This window comes from Bufo gargarizans, unplaced genomic scaffold (genome assembly GCF_014858855.1).
Source record: "Bufo gargarizans isolate SCDJY-AF-19 unplaced genomic scaffold, ASM1485885v1 original_scaffold_902_pilon, whole genome shotgun sequence".
In the NCBI taxonomy this organism is placed as follows: domain Eukaryota; kingdom Metazoa; phylum Chordata; class Amphibia; order Anura; family Bufonidae; genus Bufo; species Bufo gargarizans.
This window is the reverse complement of record NW_025334749.1, coordinates 256,059-273,426: the sequence shown is the minus strand read 5'-3', so window position 1 is coordinate 273,426 and position 17,368 is coordinate 256,059. Positions and strand designations below refer to the sequence as shown.

General features: G+C 44.7%; 1 protein-coding gene across 1 annotated transcript in view; it reads left to right on the top strand.

Moving 5' to 3' along the window:
• LOC122924214 (aminopeptidase NAALADL1-like) overlaps positions 1-17,368 on the top strand; it is a gene marked incomplete at its 5' end in the record, with an annotated part of 54,152 nt that overhangs the window by 20,878 nt on the left and 15,906 nt on the right. Inside the window, 5 exons of the mRNA XM_044275133.1 lie at positions 1,138-1,201; positions 4,264-4,331; positions 4,766-4,854; positions 8,440-8,530; positions 16,248-16,329. Of these exons, the coding sequence (XP_044131068.1) occupies positions 1,138-1,201; positions 4,264-4,331; positions 4,766-4,854; positions 8,440-8,530; positions 16,248-16,329 (394 nt within the window). The remainder of the gene's footprint in view (positions 1-1,137; positions 1,202-4,263; positions 4,332-4,765; positions 4,855-8,439; positions 8,531-16,247; positions 16,330-17,368) is intronic.

The following is a 17,368-nucleotide window of genomic DNA, read 5'->3' as shown; positions in this document are numbered from 1 at the left end:
TTAAAATGGCCCTGGGAAAAAAACCTAAAAGTGACCACATGTTGTAGGGGGGTAAAAATTGACAGAAAGCAGGGCAACACACTAGTGCAAAATACCGTCACAGCAGAACCAAATACCACATTATATTTACCAAAAGCTGTCCCTCTGTTGTGGCCATCAATATCTGCCATTTTCTGTCATCCTCCAGTTGTCTCTGATTAAGATATGAAGCATAGGGCTTAGGAGATGAGATGTGGGCCACAGCAGTTGAATTTAGAGGGCATGTGTGGTCACTGGCTGGGTACATGAGTACCTGATTCTTACAGCATTAATTACCCCTGAGAGCTCATTGTGTACCTGGCCAGCAGCAGAGAGGTGGGCTTGGGCAGCCCCTTGAGCATCGGCCCACTGGGAAATGTCTGCCAGTCTGCCCATGCCCATGGCTGCACAGTAACTCTTGTCTGTGCCTGTCTCCTCAGCTCGTGTTCACTCCTCCTTCCCCTCTCAATAGACTTGCATTGACATGTATAATTTTATCCTCCTACAGAGATTGATTTATGCAAAGTTATGTGAAACGTTAGTGACAATTTAAAGATTCCCTTCATGATAAATTCCCCCAAAGTATAGTAGGGAAGTTGCATTACTTTTCAATGAGTGTATATATATATATATTTTTTTTTATATAAGGCTATGTTAATATCTGCTTTGGGCATCTGTTGGAGATTCCGCTAAACAGTTCAGACAAAATACAGCAACATGCTCATAGTCAATGGGGTTTACCATTAATTTCTGTCATATGATGGATGTGGCGCTGGCGTTTTATTCTTAAAATGAAACAAAATAATAAACAGGAAAACTGGCACAGATGTGAATGGAGCCTTAGGCTAGTTTCACACTAGCGTTAGGGATCCGGCAGGCTGCATTCTGGCATTATTAGAAGCTTGAAAGTCTCCACCCGGCATATTTGTCGGGTTGCGGCGGGATCTCTGCCGGTCCCTGTTATAGTTAATGAGGTTGGACAGAGACATTTATTCTTTTGGCAATGTGGTAAAGTAGAAAGATCAGCCTGATAAAGTCTATATCGCTAGTGTGAAACTGCACAATTTCACTATAATATATCATGTATAATTACAATGTTTCCATTTTTATGTATTTAAGGATTACTACAGCAAACTAAGGGACAGAACTGTGGCTTATATCAATGTAGACATCTCTGTGTTTGGTGAGTTTTGGGGCAAAAGTGTCATCTGCACATCTCCTCAGTATAAAGACAAACAAGGTTCCGGAATTTATTACCATCCCTGCCTTTCCCATTGCTGTATAACGCATGTGATGTATACAGTTCTGCTCCCATCCTGGCGATCATGTAATCACTGAGTGCCTTGTAACTGCAGGAGCTGTTGGATCTTAGCAGGCCCAGATCAGCTCTGTAGTGAGAGAGGGAGGGAGTAAGGAAGGAAAGATCCAACTAGCCCACACGGCAGCTTCTAGTCCTGCCCACAATGACTAAAAACTATATATCTCCTATAGAAAAATGACCGTAATTGAAAGGGGACACAATTTTAAAAAAGTATTTTAATAAGCATATTGTGCTTCTAAAAAAAGTTTAAAAAAAATGAAAAACAGACTGTATCACGTACTGCTAAAAAAAGGATGCAAAAATAATTTGACCAAATAAAATTTTTTTTTATTCAAACGTGAAATGGTTAAAGAACCTGCATTCTTCTATAGGGTATGGCCGCATGTCTGAATACCGGATTTTATATCTACAGCATGTAAATTTGTGTCTACAATTTTCATAGTGGATTTCACTCTTCGCAATGCACAAGGTGAAATCCAGGGCAACCCTGCAGCAAAATCGGCAACAAATTTTGCAGCAGATTTATCAGCATTTAAATCAATAGAGAGCTTTACGCCTATTTTATGTTACGTGTTATTACATGCGTTCATTACTGGCTGCACAATTTGCTGTTGTTTCAGGTCCCTCCCTGGCAATTAACAGTAAATTTCAAAAACGAACCCCAGCCACTAATGACCGTGTAGTAGCACCCTAAATGTGCCATACAGACGTGGACAAAATTGTTGGTACCCTTTGGTCAATGAAAGAAAAAGTCACAATGGTCACAGAAATAACTTTAATCTGACAAAAGTAATAATAAATTAAAATTCTATAAATGTTAACCAATGAAAGTCAGACATTGTTTTTCAACCATGCTTCAACAGAATTATGTAAAAAAATAAACTCATGAAACAGGCATGGACAAAAATGATGGTACCCCTAGAAAACACAGAACATAATGTGACCAAAGGGACATGTTAATTCAAGGTGTGTCCACTAATTAGCATCACAGGTGTCTACAACCTTGTAATCAGCCATTGGGCCTATATATATGGCTCCAGGTAATCACTGTGTTGTTTGGTGATATGGTGTGTACCACACTCGACATGGACCAGAGGAAGCAAAGGAAAGAGCTGTCTCAAGAGATCAGAAAGAAAATTATAGACAAGCATGTTAAAGGTAAAGGCTATAAGACCATCTCCAAGCAACTAGATGTTCCTGTGAGTACAGTTGCACATATTATTCATAAGTTTAAGATCCATGGGACTGTAGCCAACCTCCCTGGACGTGGCCGCAGGAGGAAAATTGATGACAAATCTAAGAGACGGATAATCCGAATGGTAACAAAAGAGCCTAGAAAGACTTCTAAAGAGATTCAAGGTGAACTTCATGCTCAAGGAACATCAGTGTCAGATCGCACCATCCGTCGTTGTTTGAGCCAAAGTGGACTACATGGGAGACGACCAAGGAGGACACCATTGTTGAAAACGAATCATAAAAAAGCAAGACTGGAATATGCCAAACTACATGTTGACAAGCCACAAAGCTTCTGGGAGAATGTCCTGTGGACAGATGAGACAAAAATCGAAGTTTTTGCCAAGGCACATCAGCTGTATGTTCACAGACGAAAAAATGAAGCATATCAAGAAAAGAACACTGTCCCTACTGTGAAACATGGAGGAGGCTCTGTTATGTTCTGGGGCTGCTTTGCTGCGTCTGGCACAGGGTGTCTTGAATCTGTGCAGGGTACAATGAAATCTCAAGACTATCAAGGAATTCTAGAGAGAAATGTACTAGCCAGTGTCAGAAAGCTTGGTCTCAGTCGCAGGTCATGGGTCTTGCAACAGGACAATGACCCAAAACACACCGCTAAAAACACCCAAGAATGGCTAAGAGGAAAAAATTGGACTATTCTAAAGTGGCCTTCTATGAGCCCTGACCTCAATCCTATTGAGCATCTTTGGAAGGAGCTGAAACATGCAGTCTGGAAAAGGCACCCTTCAAACCGGACACAACTGGAGCAGTTTGCTCATGAGGAGTGGGCCAAAATACCTGCTGAGAGGTGCAGATGTCTCATTGACAGTTACAGGAAGCGTTTGATTGCAGTGATTGCCTCAAAAGGTTGCGCAACAAAATATTAAGTTAGGGGTACCATCATTTTTGTCCATGCCTGTTTCATGAGTTTATTTTTTTACATAATTCTGTTGAAGCATGGTTGAAAAACAATGTCTGACTTTCATTGGTTAACATTTATAGAATTTTAATTTATTATTACTTTTGTCAGATTAAAGTTATTTCTGTGACCATTGTGACTTTTTCTTTCATTGACCAAAGGGTACCAACAATTTTGTCCACGTCTGTATGTTCTCTAATACAACACATCAGCCATCTTCTACAAGAGTAATATCTAATAATAAAAGAAGATAATCAGCAATTAGGGTAAGGCATGACCCATTACACCAACAGATTATCTGACCAATTTCTGTCCAATCAGACCAATGGTTGGCGTATATAACAAAAGATCTGTCTGTGTAAACGGCCAATTGGCCAATGATTGGTCAGAAAATCTGTCAGATAATTTATTGATAGATAGAGCTCTAAAACCCAGGATTGCCAACCAGAATTTTCTTTTTTTCTGGACAACTTATCCCAAAATCATGGACAGCCAACATTTTTACGGACAAATTGGAAAACCATAATGAATGATAAAGATTGTGAGTAATACATGTCTATAGCTCAATATGCTGCTAATAATTCATTACCAGGAAAAAAAGTTGCCTATATTTATGGACTGTCCAGAAATTTCTGGACGGTTGGCAACCCTGGTAAGACCACACGGCACGGCCGCATGCCATGACTAAGTTCTGCCTGTCCACGGCGGCCAGTGAGCGCATAGGATTTGGTTTTACCACACAGAAATGTGACAAATAATTTTCTTCTTTCAGCCAACGCAACATTGAGGGTTCAGGGGACTCCTCCGGCACAAGGTGTGGTCTTTGCTGCATCGAAGCAGGTAACTCTATTATTTAATGAGAGACGCCTAAACCTAAATTTAGAATTCTGCTGTGCAGTGCATTGTGGGAGGTCAGGTGACAGCTCGGCTCTTGTTTCAGTTAGTAAGGGAAAGCAATGAGAACAAAGCCTTACGCAGTGAGAAGAGCTGTTAGGTCACATGACTGTCAACAGAGTGGAGCTGACCGATGTCTGTTTCCAGGGGCAACCAATAACTTTTTGAAAGCATCTTTTAAAATAAAGAGAAAGACGTGACCCAAAAATTAGTACAAAAGACAAAAATGCTTTGTGGTATTGGCAAAGCAGTGCCACGTGGAGACCATATAGCGGTGACTCATAAATTATAATGTATAATGCCCACACTTTAATAACAAAATGTAGTGATTTATACAGTATTGTAACATCATTTATGTCTTATATTTTTCTTTGCCCCAGGTAAAAACCCCAACGAATGACCTCACAGTGTACGACAATTGGATAAGTCACTTCAACCGCACCAGTTCACAGTACGGCGTCATCCCCCAGTGAGTTCTCCATCCTCATGCATCTCTGACATGAAGAATTGTTTCATTGAGAACCTTAATGGGGCAGAATTACAAAGGTTGGCTTTCACATGTCAGTCTTAGGCCTCTTGCACAACAACGTGTGCTGCCTGTGCCCGTGCTGCGGACCGCACATTGCGGTCCGCAATGCATGGGCACCGACCGTGGGCCAGCCACGTGCGGATCGCGACCCCATTCACTTAAATGGGGTCCGCGATCCGTCTGTTCTGCAAAAAGATAGGACAAAATCTTTTTGCAGAACGGAAGCACGGAACACTCCGTAGTGCTTCCGTTCCATGGTTCCATTCCGCACCGCATCTTGAAGTGAATGGGTCTGCATCTGTGATACGAAATGCACACGGCCGGGGTCCCGTGTATTGCGGACCTGCCATATGCTGGCCGCAATACAGACACTGGGGACACACGGTCGTGTGCAAGAGGCCTTAGTCAAATTTCAGATGGCATAAGATACGCCGTATTTGGTACATCTATTGCCAGCCCCTGCACCAAAAAAATAAAATCTACACCAGACGGAATAGAGCAGAGCTACAATTTAAACCAGATACTGGAGTAAATAATAGTAAATCTGTCAGACTGTGGCTGGCCATGCGCCCTTTGCTGAGCACAACCCACTTTTTGTAAAAAAGCCAAAAGTGGCATTACAAAAGAAAAAAAAAAAGTCTCAACAGAAAATGGCACAAGTGACTTCATAAATTTATTCCACTGTATTTGCTTTGCAACTATTTAAATGGAGCCAGTCAGCATTTTTGATCATACAAACCCGCTGCCAGCACGAGGAAAAGGCTGGAAAGAGCAGAACAACAGTTTTTTTTTTTCTCATCAGAAGTAGTGTAAATATGAAGTTTTAAACTGTCAGATTCTTCTCTTACATTGGCCCAGGAGGCGGAGCTTCACTGGAAAGTGCTCTCTGCATTGACCTGCTTTACAGCCCCTCCCCTCTGTTCTGTTTGACAGCTGTAGCATCCAAGACCACTACAAATGTCACTCAAAATAAAGGCGAGAGGCTGCTAAGAACCACAATGCGGAGAGAAAAATTTGGCAGAATAAAACATCATATTCTCACTGCTCCGATGAGAAAAGCCCCTCAAAAGTTATGTTCATACTGCTCTCCCCAACCCTAACTGGTGCTGTCAACAGTTTAGCATGGTCAAAACTGCTGACAGAATCACTATAAAGTACAGTTGTCAGCTATTTTGTAGTAATATATCAGCACAGTAGGCAGGAAACACAAAAACAGTGAGCCCTGACTGATATCAAACCCACTTTCCTGGTCTACTTGCAGTGCAAGCCCTAAGCGGGAAGTCCACAACTGGTCGACATTCCCTGCGCTGCTAAGTGCAAAATAGATGGACACACTGGGCTGAACAACACAGAAAACGTGGTTGTATGGGAATTAGTCAGAACTGGGCGGACAAAACAGTACAAAATAAGAAGACAGAGGGTAGTCAGAAAAGTCAAACCCGTAGTCAGAACCAGATGGGAATCACAGCACCAAATCACTAGACAAGAGGGTGCTCAAAGGAAAGTCTAGGTTAATAATAATAAGCAATCCAAACAAGCACAAAATTGAAGAGGGAGTAAACCTATAAAGGTGAATTACCAGCAAGGGATTTAAATAGAGCATCAAGTCACAGGATCAGACCCTGATAGGTCAATGACTCAGTGCTCCCTAAAGATGGTAAAACATTTACGGGCCCCAGAAAACTTGTCATGGAGCTGTATCTTGGGCTCTACAGTTGAGTGAGCTGAACTGAGAGGGAGATGGGATTTCGGCTGCTGTACCCTGTCTGCCAAGTCCTGAACTAGCTGGACAATACCCTCCATCTGGATGACTAGTGCTGCCAAAGGATCCATCACACTAAGTCATCGGGAAAAATCTACGGCAAGATTATAATGTCAGCACAGTAGGCTGGAAAACACACAGACAGTGAGCCCTGACTGACACCTAACCAGCTTTCCCTGCCTACTTGCAGTGCAAGCCCTAAGTGGCAAATCTGCATCTGGTCGACGTTCCTTGCGCTGCTAAGTGCAAAGCAGACACACAGCTACATACAAGACAGAAAATGTGGTAGTCCGGGCAGACAAAACAGTACAAAATCAGAATACAGAGGGTACTCAGAAAAGCCAAACCGTAGTCAGAACCAGATGGAAATCATAGTACCAAATCACGAGATAGAAAAACAAAGTAAAACAAATACAAATATATAAATACCTAAAGAGTAAAGTCATCATGCTAGTTGTGCCACAAAGTGAACGTAGCAAAATTTATTACATAAAAAGACAATGGTGTTATTGCTGTATACCCTAAAATGATACAAACGCAAAAACACAAAATGCAATCACACTCTGCAGCAGCACTCTGCCCTGCCTTTATGCTGGATGTTGAATAAGGCATTGGTGTACATTTTGGCCAAAGCGTAATAAGCCACTCACCACGTCAAGGTCGCCTTAATGAGTGGTCCCTAACACTAGTTCCTACCTTTTATGGGCCATGACAGCCACACAAAGTCCAGGGAGCGCAGGTACAGCATGCACGCCAAGCACACTCTGCTTTTAACCCCGTCCGGTGCCATTACAGCTTTCATCGGATCCAGGGATGCAAGTACCAACATGCATGCTGAGCCCACTATGTACTTCTCCTGGAGCCTAATGGCTACTGGTAGGTGCTATATAAGCAGACTAAGTTTTATACTGACTTTAAAACCAGCCTCCAGGGCATAGTAACTGGTCAGGTGTGCATGACTGCTTGGAGATCGTCACGCCTTCAATATATACTACAAAGAAAAAATATGGGGGATTCAGCCGCACAACCCCTAGCAGGTGCAGATTGCTATGGCAGATTGCAGATTGCTATGGTACTTGCATCCCTGGATCCAATGAAAGCTGTAATGGCACCGGACGGGGTTAAAAGCAGAGTGTGCTTGGCGTGCATGCTGTACCTGCGCTCCCTGGACTTTGTGTGGCTGTCATGGCCCATAAAAGGTAGGAACTAGTGTTAGGGACCACTCATTAAGGCGACCTTGACGTGGTGAGTGGCTTATTACGCTTTGGCCAAAATGTACACCAATGCCTTATTCAACATCCAGCATAAAGGCAGGGCAGAGTGCTGGCTGCAGAGTGCGATTGCATTTTGTGTTTTTGCGTTTGTATCTGTATTTCGCCATAGCAATCTGCACCTGCTAGGGGTTGTGCGGGCTGAATCCCCCATATTTACCCTAAAATGATGCCATTAAAAACTACAACTTGTCCTGCAAAAAAAACAAACAAAAAGAAACAAGCACCCAAACAGCTACATTACAGAATAATAAAAAATCGGCTTGATCACTATGGCCCAAAATGCTTACGGCATTTTTCTTTTGCAATGTTATTATTATTATTTATTTACAATGACAAGGGAGAGCCACAGAAATTCTGGACTGTCCAACCAGATCTGGGACGGTTGAGAGGTATTGTATTATATAGCTGGCACTCAGTTCTCACTGCCAGGATCGGAGATAACATGCAATGTTTTTATTATTATTTACATTTATATTACTTTCACTTTAGAGTTGGAACACTGGGAATTGGCAGCGACTATGCTCCGTTTGTACATTACCTGGGAATTACATGCATGGACATGTCATACACCTATGACAGGGTAAATATGCAAGTTAAACCAAGACAAGTGTAAACAATTTCTGATATGTGTTTTGTATATGCTGTGTACAAAAATATAACTGATATAATACACAAATATACTTACCATAATATAATGTACAAGAATATACCTACTATAATACTGACTCTTATGTTCAAGAATAAAACTACTATAATACTGCCTCCTATGTACCAGAATATAACTACTATAATACTGCTCCTATGTACAAGAATATAACTACTATAATGCTGCCTCCTATTTGCAAAAACATAACTGATATAATACTGACTCTATGTACAAGAATATATTAATACTGTCTCATAAAACTTACCAGGAAAGATTGAAGGACCTTAACATGTATAGCTTGGAAGAAAGACGAGACAGAGGGGATATGATAGAAAAAACCTTTTATATACATAAAGGGAATCAACAAGGTAAAAGAGGAGAGAATATTTCAAAAAGAAAAACTGCTTCAAGAGGACATAGTTTTAAATTAGAGGGGCAAAGGTTTAAAAGTAATATCAGGAAGTATTACTTTACTGAGAGAGTAGTGGATGCATGGAATAGCCTTCCTGCAGAAGTGGCAGCTGCAAATACAGTGGAGGAGTTTAAGCATGCATGGGATAGGCATAAGGCCATCCTTCATATAAGATAGGGCCAGGGGCTATTCATAGTATTTAGTATATTGGGCAGACTAGATGGGCCAAATGGTTCTTATCTGCCGACACATTCTATGTTTCTATGTTTCTATATGTACAAGAATATAACTACTATAATACTGCTCCTTTGTACAAGAATATAACTACTATAATACTGCTCCTATGTACAAGAATATAACTACTATAATACTGCCTCCTATGTACAAGAATATAACTACTATAATACTGCTCCTTTGTACAAGAATATAACTACTATAATACGGCTCCTATGTACAAGAATATAACTACTATAATACTGCTCCTATGTACAAGAAAATAACTACTATAATACTGCTCCTATGTACAAGACTATAACTACTATAATACTGCTCCTATGTATAAGAATATAACTACTATAATACTGCTCCTATGTACAAGAATATAACTACTATAATACTGCTCCTATGTACAAGAATATAACTACTATAATACTGCTCCTATGTACAAGAATATAACTACTATAATACTGCCTCCTATGTACAAGAATATAACTACTATAATACTGCCTTCTATGTACAAGAATATAACTACTATAATACTGCCTCCTATGTACAAGAAAATAACTACTATAATACTGCCCCCTATGTACAAGAATATAACTACTATAATACTGCTCCTATGTACAAGAATATAACTGCTATAATACTGCCTCCTATGTACAAGAATATAACTACTATAGGGGGGCGGAGCTTGACCTCGGAGCTGAATGGCTGCTTGTTCCTGAGCTCCTCTCCCTGGCAGCTATTATAGCCCCTTTTATTAGCAATTTACTCGGTGCCAATGGGGAAACCAGGCAAGGATCGTCACTCTGAGACTCCAGAGCCGACAGGGGCCCGTTCCAGGCAACCAGAGATGGATAAATACCTCAAGAAGCAATCCAGGACTCCCGCTGCTGAAGCGTCCAAGATGGCGCGGCAGCTCTCTGAGGCAGAGGACTGCTCCGAGGCGGGAAGCGCCTCCGATGTTTCCGATCGCAGACCACTGCGGAAAAGCTCCTCACTCTCCAAAGCAGTCCTCCGGGACATACTGGAGTCTGCTCTTGCACCTCTTAAAAAGGACTTGGAGGAGATAAAAGGAGACCTGCGACAGATTGGGAATCCTGTGGAGTCCCTGGAGCTAGCACAGGAAGCCATCCTGGTGCATGAGGGTAAGACCAGCGCAGCCCTGCAAACCCACAGAGACTTGCTAAACGACGCGCTGTTGCGCATAGAGGATCAAGAGAACCAGAGCCGGCGGCGAAATATTCGCATCCGCGGCGTACCCGAAAATATTGCGATTGACGCGCTTCATTCAGTCGCATGCGAAATCTTCTCCTACCTGCTGGGAGCTGAAAGAGCAGCTCCGATTGTGATCGAGTGCATTCACAGGGCCTTAAGGCCCAAGCCAAAACCTGGTGAGCCGCCGCGGGATGTAGTATGCGGCATACTAAGCTATGTGGACACTGCTGCACTGCTCAAGGCGGGAAGGGAGGCTGACCGCATCATGTATGGTGAGACCCTAGTCCTTTTCTTCCAGGATCTGGCTCCCTCCACCTTAGCCAAAAGGCGCATCGTGAAGCCACTCCTAGAGGCCCTTAAAGCCACAGCTACGCCATTCCGATGGCTCTATCCCTTCGGTCTGGCCATCTTGAAAAATGGGAGGCAGTGTACGGTGCGGACCCCGGGAGACCTGAAAGCAGTATGGGGCCCTCTTGGGATTGAACCCATCACAGTTCCCTCGTGGATGCCGGCTGATCAAGGGGATCCCCTGCCCTCCCCTCCGGGTGTAGATTCGTGGCAGCAATTTTCACCTTCCAGAGCTGGGAAACAAGGAAAAGGCCGGTCGCAAGCACCTGTTAGGTGATTTTGTTCCAGGAGGCGCTGAAGTCGCCTTTGCTCACTCTCCACTGAGTTCAATGTTCTGTGACTTTGCTAGGTCTCAAGACGAAGGAACTCTGTCTGGCTTTGTCTGAGCTGAAGTTTTCTCGTTTGTCCATCGGTTATGGACTTATTTTGGGTCTTAGCCCACTGCCCCGTTCTCATGGGCTTTGGGCTTGACCCTTTACTTTTTTACTTTTCTACCTTGCCTGCATGAGACGCAGGTCCGTCCGTTGCTTTCCAGACTGGATGTCCTTATGCTCTGGGCCGACAGGCCCCCTCTGTCTTTACTATGGCCTCTATTGTAGTTGCCTCACTGAATGCCATGGGTCTGAACGAGCCATGTAAGCGGTCTCAGGTGCTCTCTTTGTTACTGAAAGATGAAGCCTCCGTTGTATTCCTCCAAGAAACTCATTTTAAATCGGGAAAAATCCCGAAGTTGTCCCCAAACGCATTCCCACAATGGTTTCATAGCTCTTTTGCCTCGGCTAGCAGGGGCGTCAGCGTGGCCGTCCACAAGCGCCTACCCTTCAAACACTCCGCTGTCATTGCGGACACAGACGGTCGCTTCTTATTTGTTAAGGGGCACATCGCTAACTCGCCTGTTACCTTGGCTAACATATATGCCACTAATAGGGGTCAGATCCCCTGGCTCGTTCGGACTCTTGAGCAACTACAGGCTTTTAGTGAGGGCATGCTTATACTAGGAGGTGACTTTAATGTGACTATGGAGCCAGGCCTTGACTCGTCCTCTCAGAGGTCTGAGTTGTCCCACAAACTTTTGCGACGTCTGAAGACTGCGCTGAAGAAGCTGAGGGTTATTGATGTGTGGCGCACTATGCATCCCTCTGGTAGGGATTATACGTTTTATTCCAACGCAAAAAAAGTCCTTCCATAGGTTGGACTACTTATTTTTATCCTCCCCCCATATTTCTCAGGTGGTAGACACGAGGATTGGGAACATCACGCTATCTCATCACGCCCCAGTATTTCTCCGGGTGTCTATGACAGCTCTTCCTAAACGTGAGAGAATATGGCGTCTTAGCGACACATTGATCTCCGACCCTACCAATGCAGCTAGAATCTCCCGGCTTATGTCTGAATTCTTCACTCTTAATGCAGTGGGCGACCCTCCTCCCTCTTGTGGGAGACTCATAAGGCTGTGGTCAGAGGAGAGTTAATTTCCCTGGGCTCGCATGTTAAAATGTTGCGCTCCAAGGCTGTAGATGACCTGCTGTCCCGCATACCGAGTCTTGAACTGACTCATAAGCAAACTCAGGCTCAGGTTGTGGCTGCTGAATTGGCGGAGGCCAGGACGGGACTGAAAAACTTGCTCAACGCCAAATCAGCGAAACTTATATTCCGCTCCAAGTTTAAAGCTTATGCGCATGGAAACAAAGGGAATAAACTGATGTCTGCCATGGCTAAGCAACTCCACATGGATTAATTTATCCCTGCTATTCTGGATGCAAAAGGCAATAAGCACAAGTCGACTCACGATATAGCAAAAGCGTTTAGTGCTTTTTATGCGAATCTATATAATCTCTCCACCCCAGAACGTCCTGGTTCAGCCTCTATTGAGCAAGCCACAGATGAGTTCCTGTCCACTCTGAGGCTGCCCTCTATTAGTCCCCTACAAGCTTCCCAACTAGTCGCCCCTGTATCAAGCGAGGAAATTGGCAAGGTCCTTTCCTCCATTCCTTCAGGCAAAAGTCCTGGCCCGGACGGACTCCCTATATCGTATTACAAGACCTTCAAAGATGTTCTGTCTCCTCATTTTCAGGCACTCTGTAATTTCCTCCTGTCTGGAGGTTCTCTACCCCCCCAAATGTTAGAGGCTCACATAACTATAATCCATAAGGAAAACAAAGACCCCCTCCACTGTGGCAGTTATCGCCCTATTTCACTGCTAAATGCGGATGTCAAGTGGTGGGCCAAGATTTTGGCACGGCGAATACAGCTGATCCTGCCGGATCTTATTGATAGCGAGCAAGTGGGGTTTGTGCGTGGCAGACAGGGCTGTGAAAACACGATACGTTTGCTCCATCTTATGGATTGGGCTAGAAGCTCCTCCACGCCTCTGGCTTTGCTGAGCACGGACGCGGAGAAGGCCTTCGACAGGGTCGGTTGGCATTATATGTCGCAGGCCCTGTCGAGGTTTGGTTTCCCAGATTCGTTTATATCTGCGATCTTCACTCTGTACTCAGCCCCGTCTGCCAAACTCAAAATAAATGGTACGCTTTCCCCCTCCTTTTCTATATCCAATGGGACAAGGCAGGGATGTCCTCTTTCCCCATCTTTATTCGTCATAGTGATGGAGACTTTGCTGTGTAAGATCCGGCAGGATCCTGCAGTTAGGGGCCTGACCATTGATTCTCGGACCCACTTGACAGCCGCATTTGCTGATGACCTACTTATCATGACTTCCAACCCCGAAACATCCTTCCCCAGGCTTTTGTCTCTTTTTGAGGAGTTTGGTTATGTGTCAAACTTTAAAATCAACTATAGCAAGTCAATGGCCCTTAACGCCACTTGTCCAGATTCGGTTAAAGAGGTTCTTCAGAATAATACCCCCTTCCACTGGGCTACAAAAGACATAGTATTTTTGGGAGTGCACGTCCCGGCTCAGGCAAAGGACTTATTTGCTCTAAATTATGCCCCCTTATTATCCTCAGTTAGGAAGCAACTGCATTCTATTAAACTGACGTTTATTTCTTGGTGTGGCAAGAGGAACTACCTTAAGGCCTCTTTCACATTTGCGTTGTCCGGATCCGGCGTGTACTCCACTTGCCGGAATTACACGCCGGATCCGGAAAAACGCAAGTGTACTGAAAGCATTTGAAGACGGATCCGTCTTCAATATGCGTTCAGTGTTACTATGGCAGCCAGGACGCTATTAAAGTCCTGTTTGCCATAGTAGGAGCGGGGAGCGGGGGAGGGGTATACTTACAGTCCGTGCGGCTCCCGGGGCGCTCCAGAATGACGTGAGAGCGCCCCATGCGCATGGATGACGTGCCATGCGATCACGTCATCCATGCGCGTGGGGCGCCCTGACGTCACTCTGGAGCGCCCCGGGAGCCGCACGGACGGTAAGTATGCTGCTCCCCCGCTCCCCACTACACTTTACCATGGATGCCAGGACTTTAGCGTCTTGGCAGCCATGGTAACCATTCAGAAAAAGCTAAACGTCGGATCCGGCAATACGCCGAAACGACGTTTAGCTTAAGGCCGGATCCGGATCAATGCCTTTCAATGGGCATTAATTCCTGATCCGGCCTTGCGGCAAGTCTTCAGGATTTTTGGCCGGAGCAAAAAGCGCAGCATGCTGCGGTATTTTCTCCAGCCAAAAAACGTTCCGTTCCGGAACTGAACACATCCTGAACGGATTTCACTCCATTCAGAATGCATTAGGATAAAACTGATCAGGATTCTTCCGGCATAGAGCCCCGACTCTATGCCGGAAGAAAAGAACGCAAGTGTGAAAGAGCCCTAAGACCTTTATAGCTCCTAAATTTTTGTACCTTCTGCAGGTATTGCCTATCTGGTTGCCACACTCATTTTTTGTAGACATCCGCAGAGTTTTCTCCCTCTTTTTGTGGGGAAGTAAACCCTCCAGAATTGCTTATTCAGTGCTGACCAGAGAGAGAAGGTTTGGCGGCTTTGGTTTGCCCGACATACGTTCCTACTATATGGCCTTTCAACTATTTCGAGGTCTATCCCTCCTTAATAGCGCTTATAGTGCTCCATATGTGTGTCTTGAGCGCTCTATGCTTTCCACCAGAATGAAGCGGATTCTCTGGGGGCTGTCCCCTTGTTCTCCGGATAGTTCCTCTTTGCCACTCCTATGGAAGGGTGTGTTGGTTGAGTGGGCCAAGCAGTTTAAGGATAGAACACTTGAGTTCCCCATACCGGGTACTCCACTCTCCTCTTTACAGTTTTATGTCCATCCGGAAGCCGAGAAGCCCCCGGGTATCTGGCCTCTTTTGGCCAAGATCCCTTTAAGTGAGATTAGGTCCCCGGACGGGTCCCTGGATTGGTCCACGGTCTTGAATGACCCTAAAGTCAAAAAAGCTTCCTTCCTACAGAGTTTCGCCCTGCAGAAGGAGATTAAGTTGATTAAGCTTCCACCCCCCATCACCTCTGGAACCCTCTCTTGGCTGTTTAGGAGGCTATCAAACGCCCGTAGGATCCCTAAACCGCTGTCTACCATATATAAGGAGTTACTTTCGGCTTCTCCCCCTGAGCTACATTTTCTTACTTCATGGGAAAGGGAGTTGTCCAGCCACCTTACAGACCCGGAAAGGGCTTTTGTCCTTACACACTCTCACGGCTTTAGTCGCTGTATTAAGATACAAGAAAACTCGTATAAGCTGCTTACGAGATGGTACAAGTCCCCGGAGTTCTTGCATAGGCTTAATGCAGACTTCCCAAGTGAGTGCTGGAGGTGTAGAAAAGACGTAGGCTCTCTGTCACACATTTGGTGGCACTGTGAAAAGATTAAAGCGTTCTGGACTAGTATAGAAGCTCTGATAAATGAGGTGTGTGCTAAGCAGGTTAAGCTGGATCCTAAACTGATCCTGCTTTGGTGCCCTAATGACTCGCTTTCCCCCTGTAGATCTGATCTTCCTACTATGCTCATCACGGCGGCGAGACTGCTCATCCCGCTGCTTTGGAAGGATACTGAACCTCCCACTGTTTCGATGTGGAGGGATAAGGTGGATCAGATCTACAGGTTTGAAGAGCTGGCCCATTGGGAATCTTGCACACGTTCCCGCTTTCTGAAAATCTGGTCACCCTGGAAGACATATAGGAAGTTCCCCTGACGGAGTTGGGGAAAACTCCCCTACAACCCCCCCTTCCCTCCCGTTCCCTTCCTTCCCCTCTCTTTTCCTCTTATTTGTGTTATATATGATTTTTATTGTCTGTCACATTTGATGTCTCATTTTGAACAACATGTGTTGCACTGACATGCAATTGTGGTCACGTCCATGGCCGATTTGTGGTTATGCTTTGCCAGTGATGCTACGATGGTTTGTGATCGATTGATATGCCTTATTCTTTGAATAAAAAGAAATTTGGTTAAGAATATAACTACTATAATACTGTCTGTTTCTGGGGATATTTTGCACTAGTTTATATATTTTTTCTCTCCTAAACCTACAGAGGGTGACCTCAGCTCGTATATATCCTGCCTACCACACAGCTTTCGACACTTTTGATTATGCATCTAAATTTATAGACCCAGGTAAATGTATACATTCCCTATGAATTACATAATACAGTGAAATATCATAATTAAAGCTGTACAGCCATAATACACCACATTTTGGTATTGGTGTTATGACTGCATACCCTGGACCACCCTCGGCACTACAGTGGGTCTGTAGGTAGGTCACTATAGTTAAGTTCAGTGTTCGGTTCAGCATAGACCCAGGGTTGTTCTGAGGCTGCTACATTTCCCACTGCTGTCCTCTTCCTGGTCCTGGCTGCACAGGCTGTCACCTTCCTGCGAGGTGTCCTGCCATTGATTGGCTGAGGTGGCAGTGTCAGAATGGCAGAGGGAGGGATTAATGAGGCAATTTTAACCCATTTTGGCCCCTTTAAAAAAAATATATAATAATTCGTTCTGGACAACCCCTTTAATACACTCAAGTGCATGATCCTTGAAAACCTTTAGGCCAAAGCGTGATAACCATTTTGTGTCCCCTAGTTGGGTTGTCACTTCCCAGTGCCCAACTAGAAGCGAAGAGTACTCCTTAAAGGGGTTGTGTCATCTCAGATAATGGGGGCATATCGCTAGGATATGTCCTCATTGTCTGATTAGTGCGGGTCCCACCGCTGGGACCCACACCTATATTGAGAACGGTGCCCCGAAAGTGGCGGAGGGTGCACTGTGCATGCGCAGCCGCCCTCCATTCATTTTCTATGGGGCTGCCGAAAATAGCAGAGCGCTGGCTCGGGTATTTCCATCAGGCCCATAGAAGTGAATGGGAGCGGCAGCCAGTCATACCCAGCACGCTGCTATTTAATTCTATGGGGAGAGCATTTGGTGGTGGCCGAACCTGAGTCCTCCAGCCACCACTTTGCAGGGCCCGACAGTGGGACCCGCACCTATAGGACAGTGGGGGCATATCCTAGCGATATGCCACCATTGTCTGAGATGACGCAACCCCTTTAAGCTCCAGCGATGCTGCCTGCAGTGTAGCTGATGCAAGTAAGCATGATCATGTTTGTTGTGACCAGCAGGCTTGGAGCTGTGGCGACTGTTGTTTTGTATGTCACCA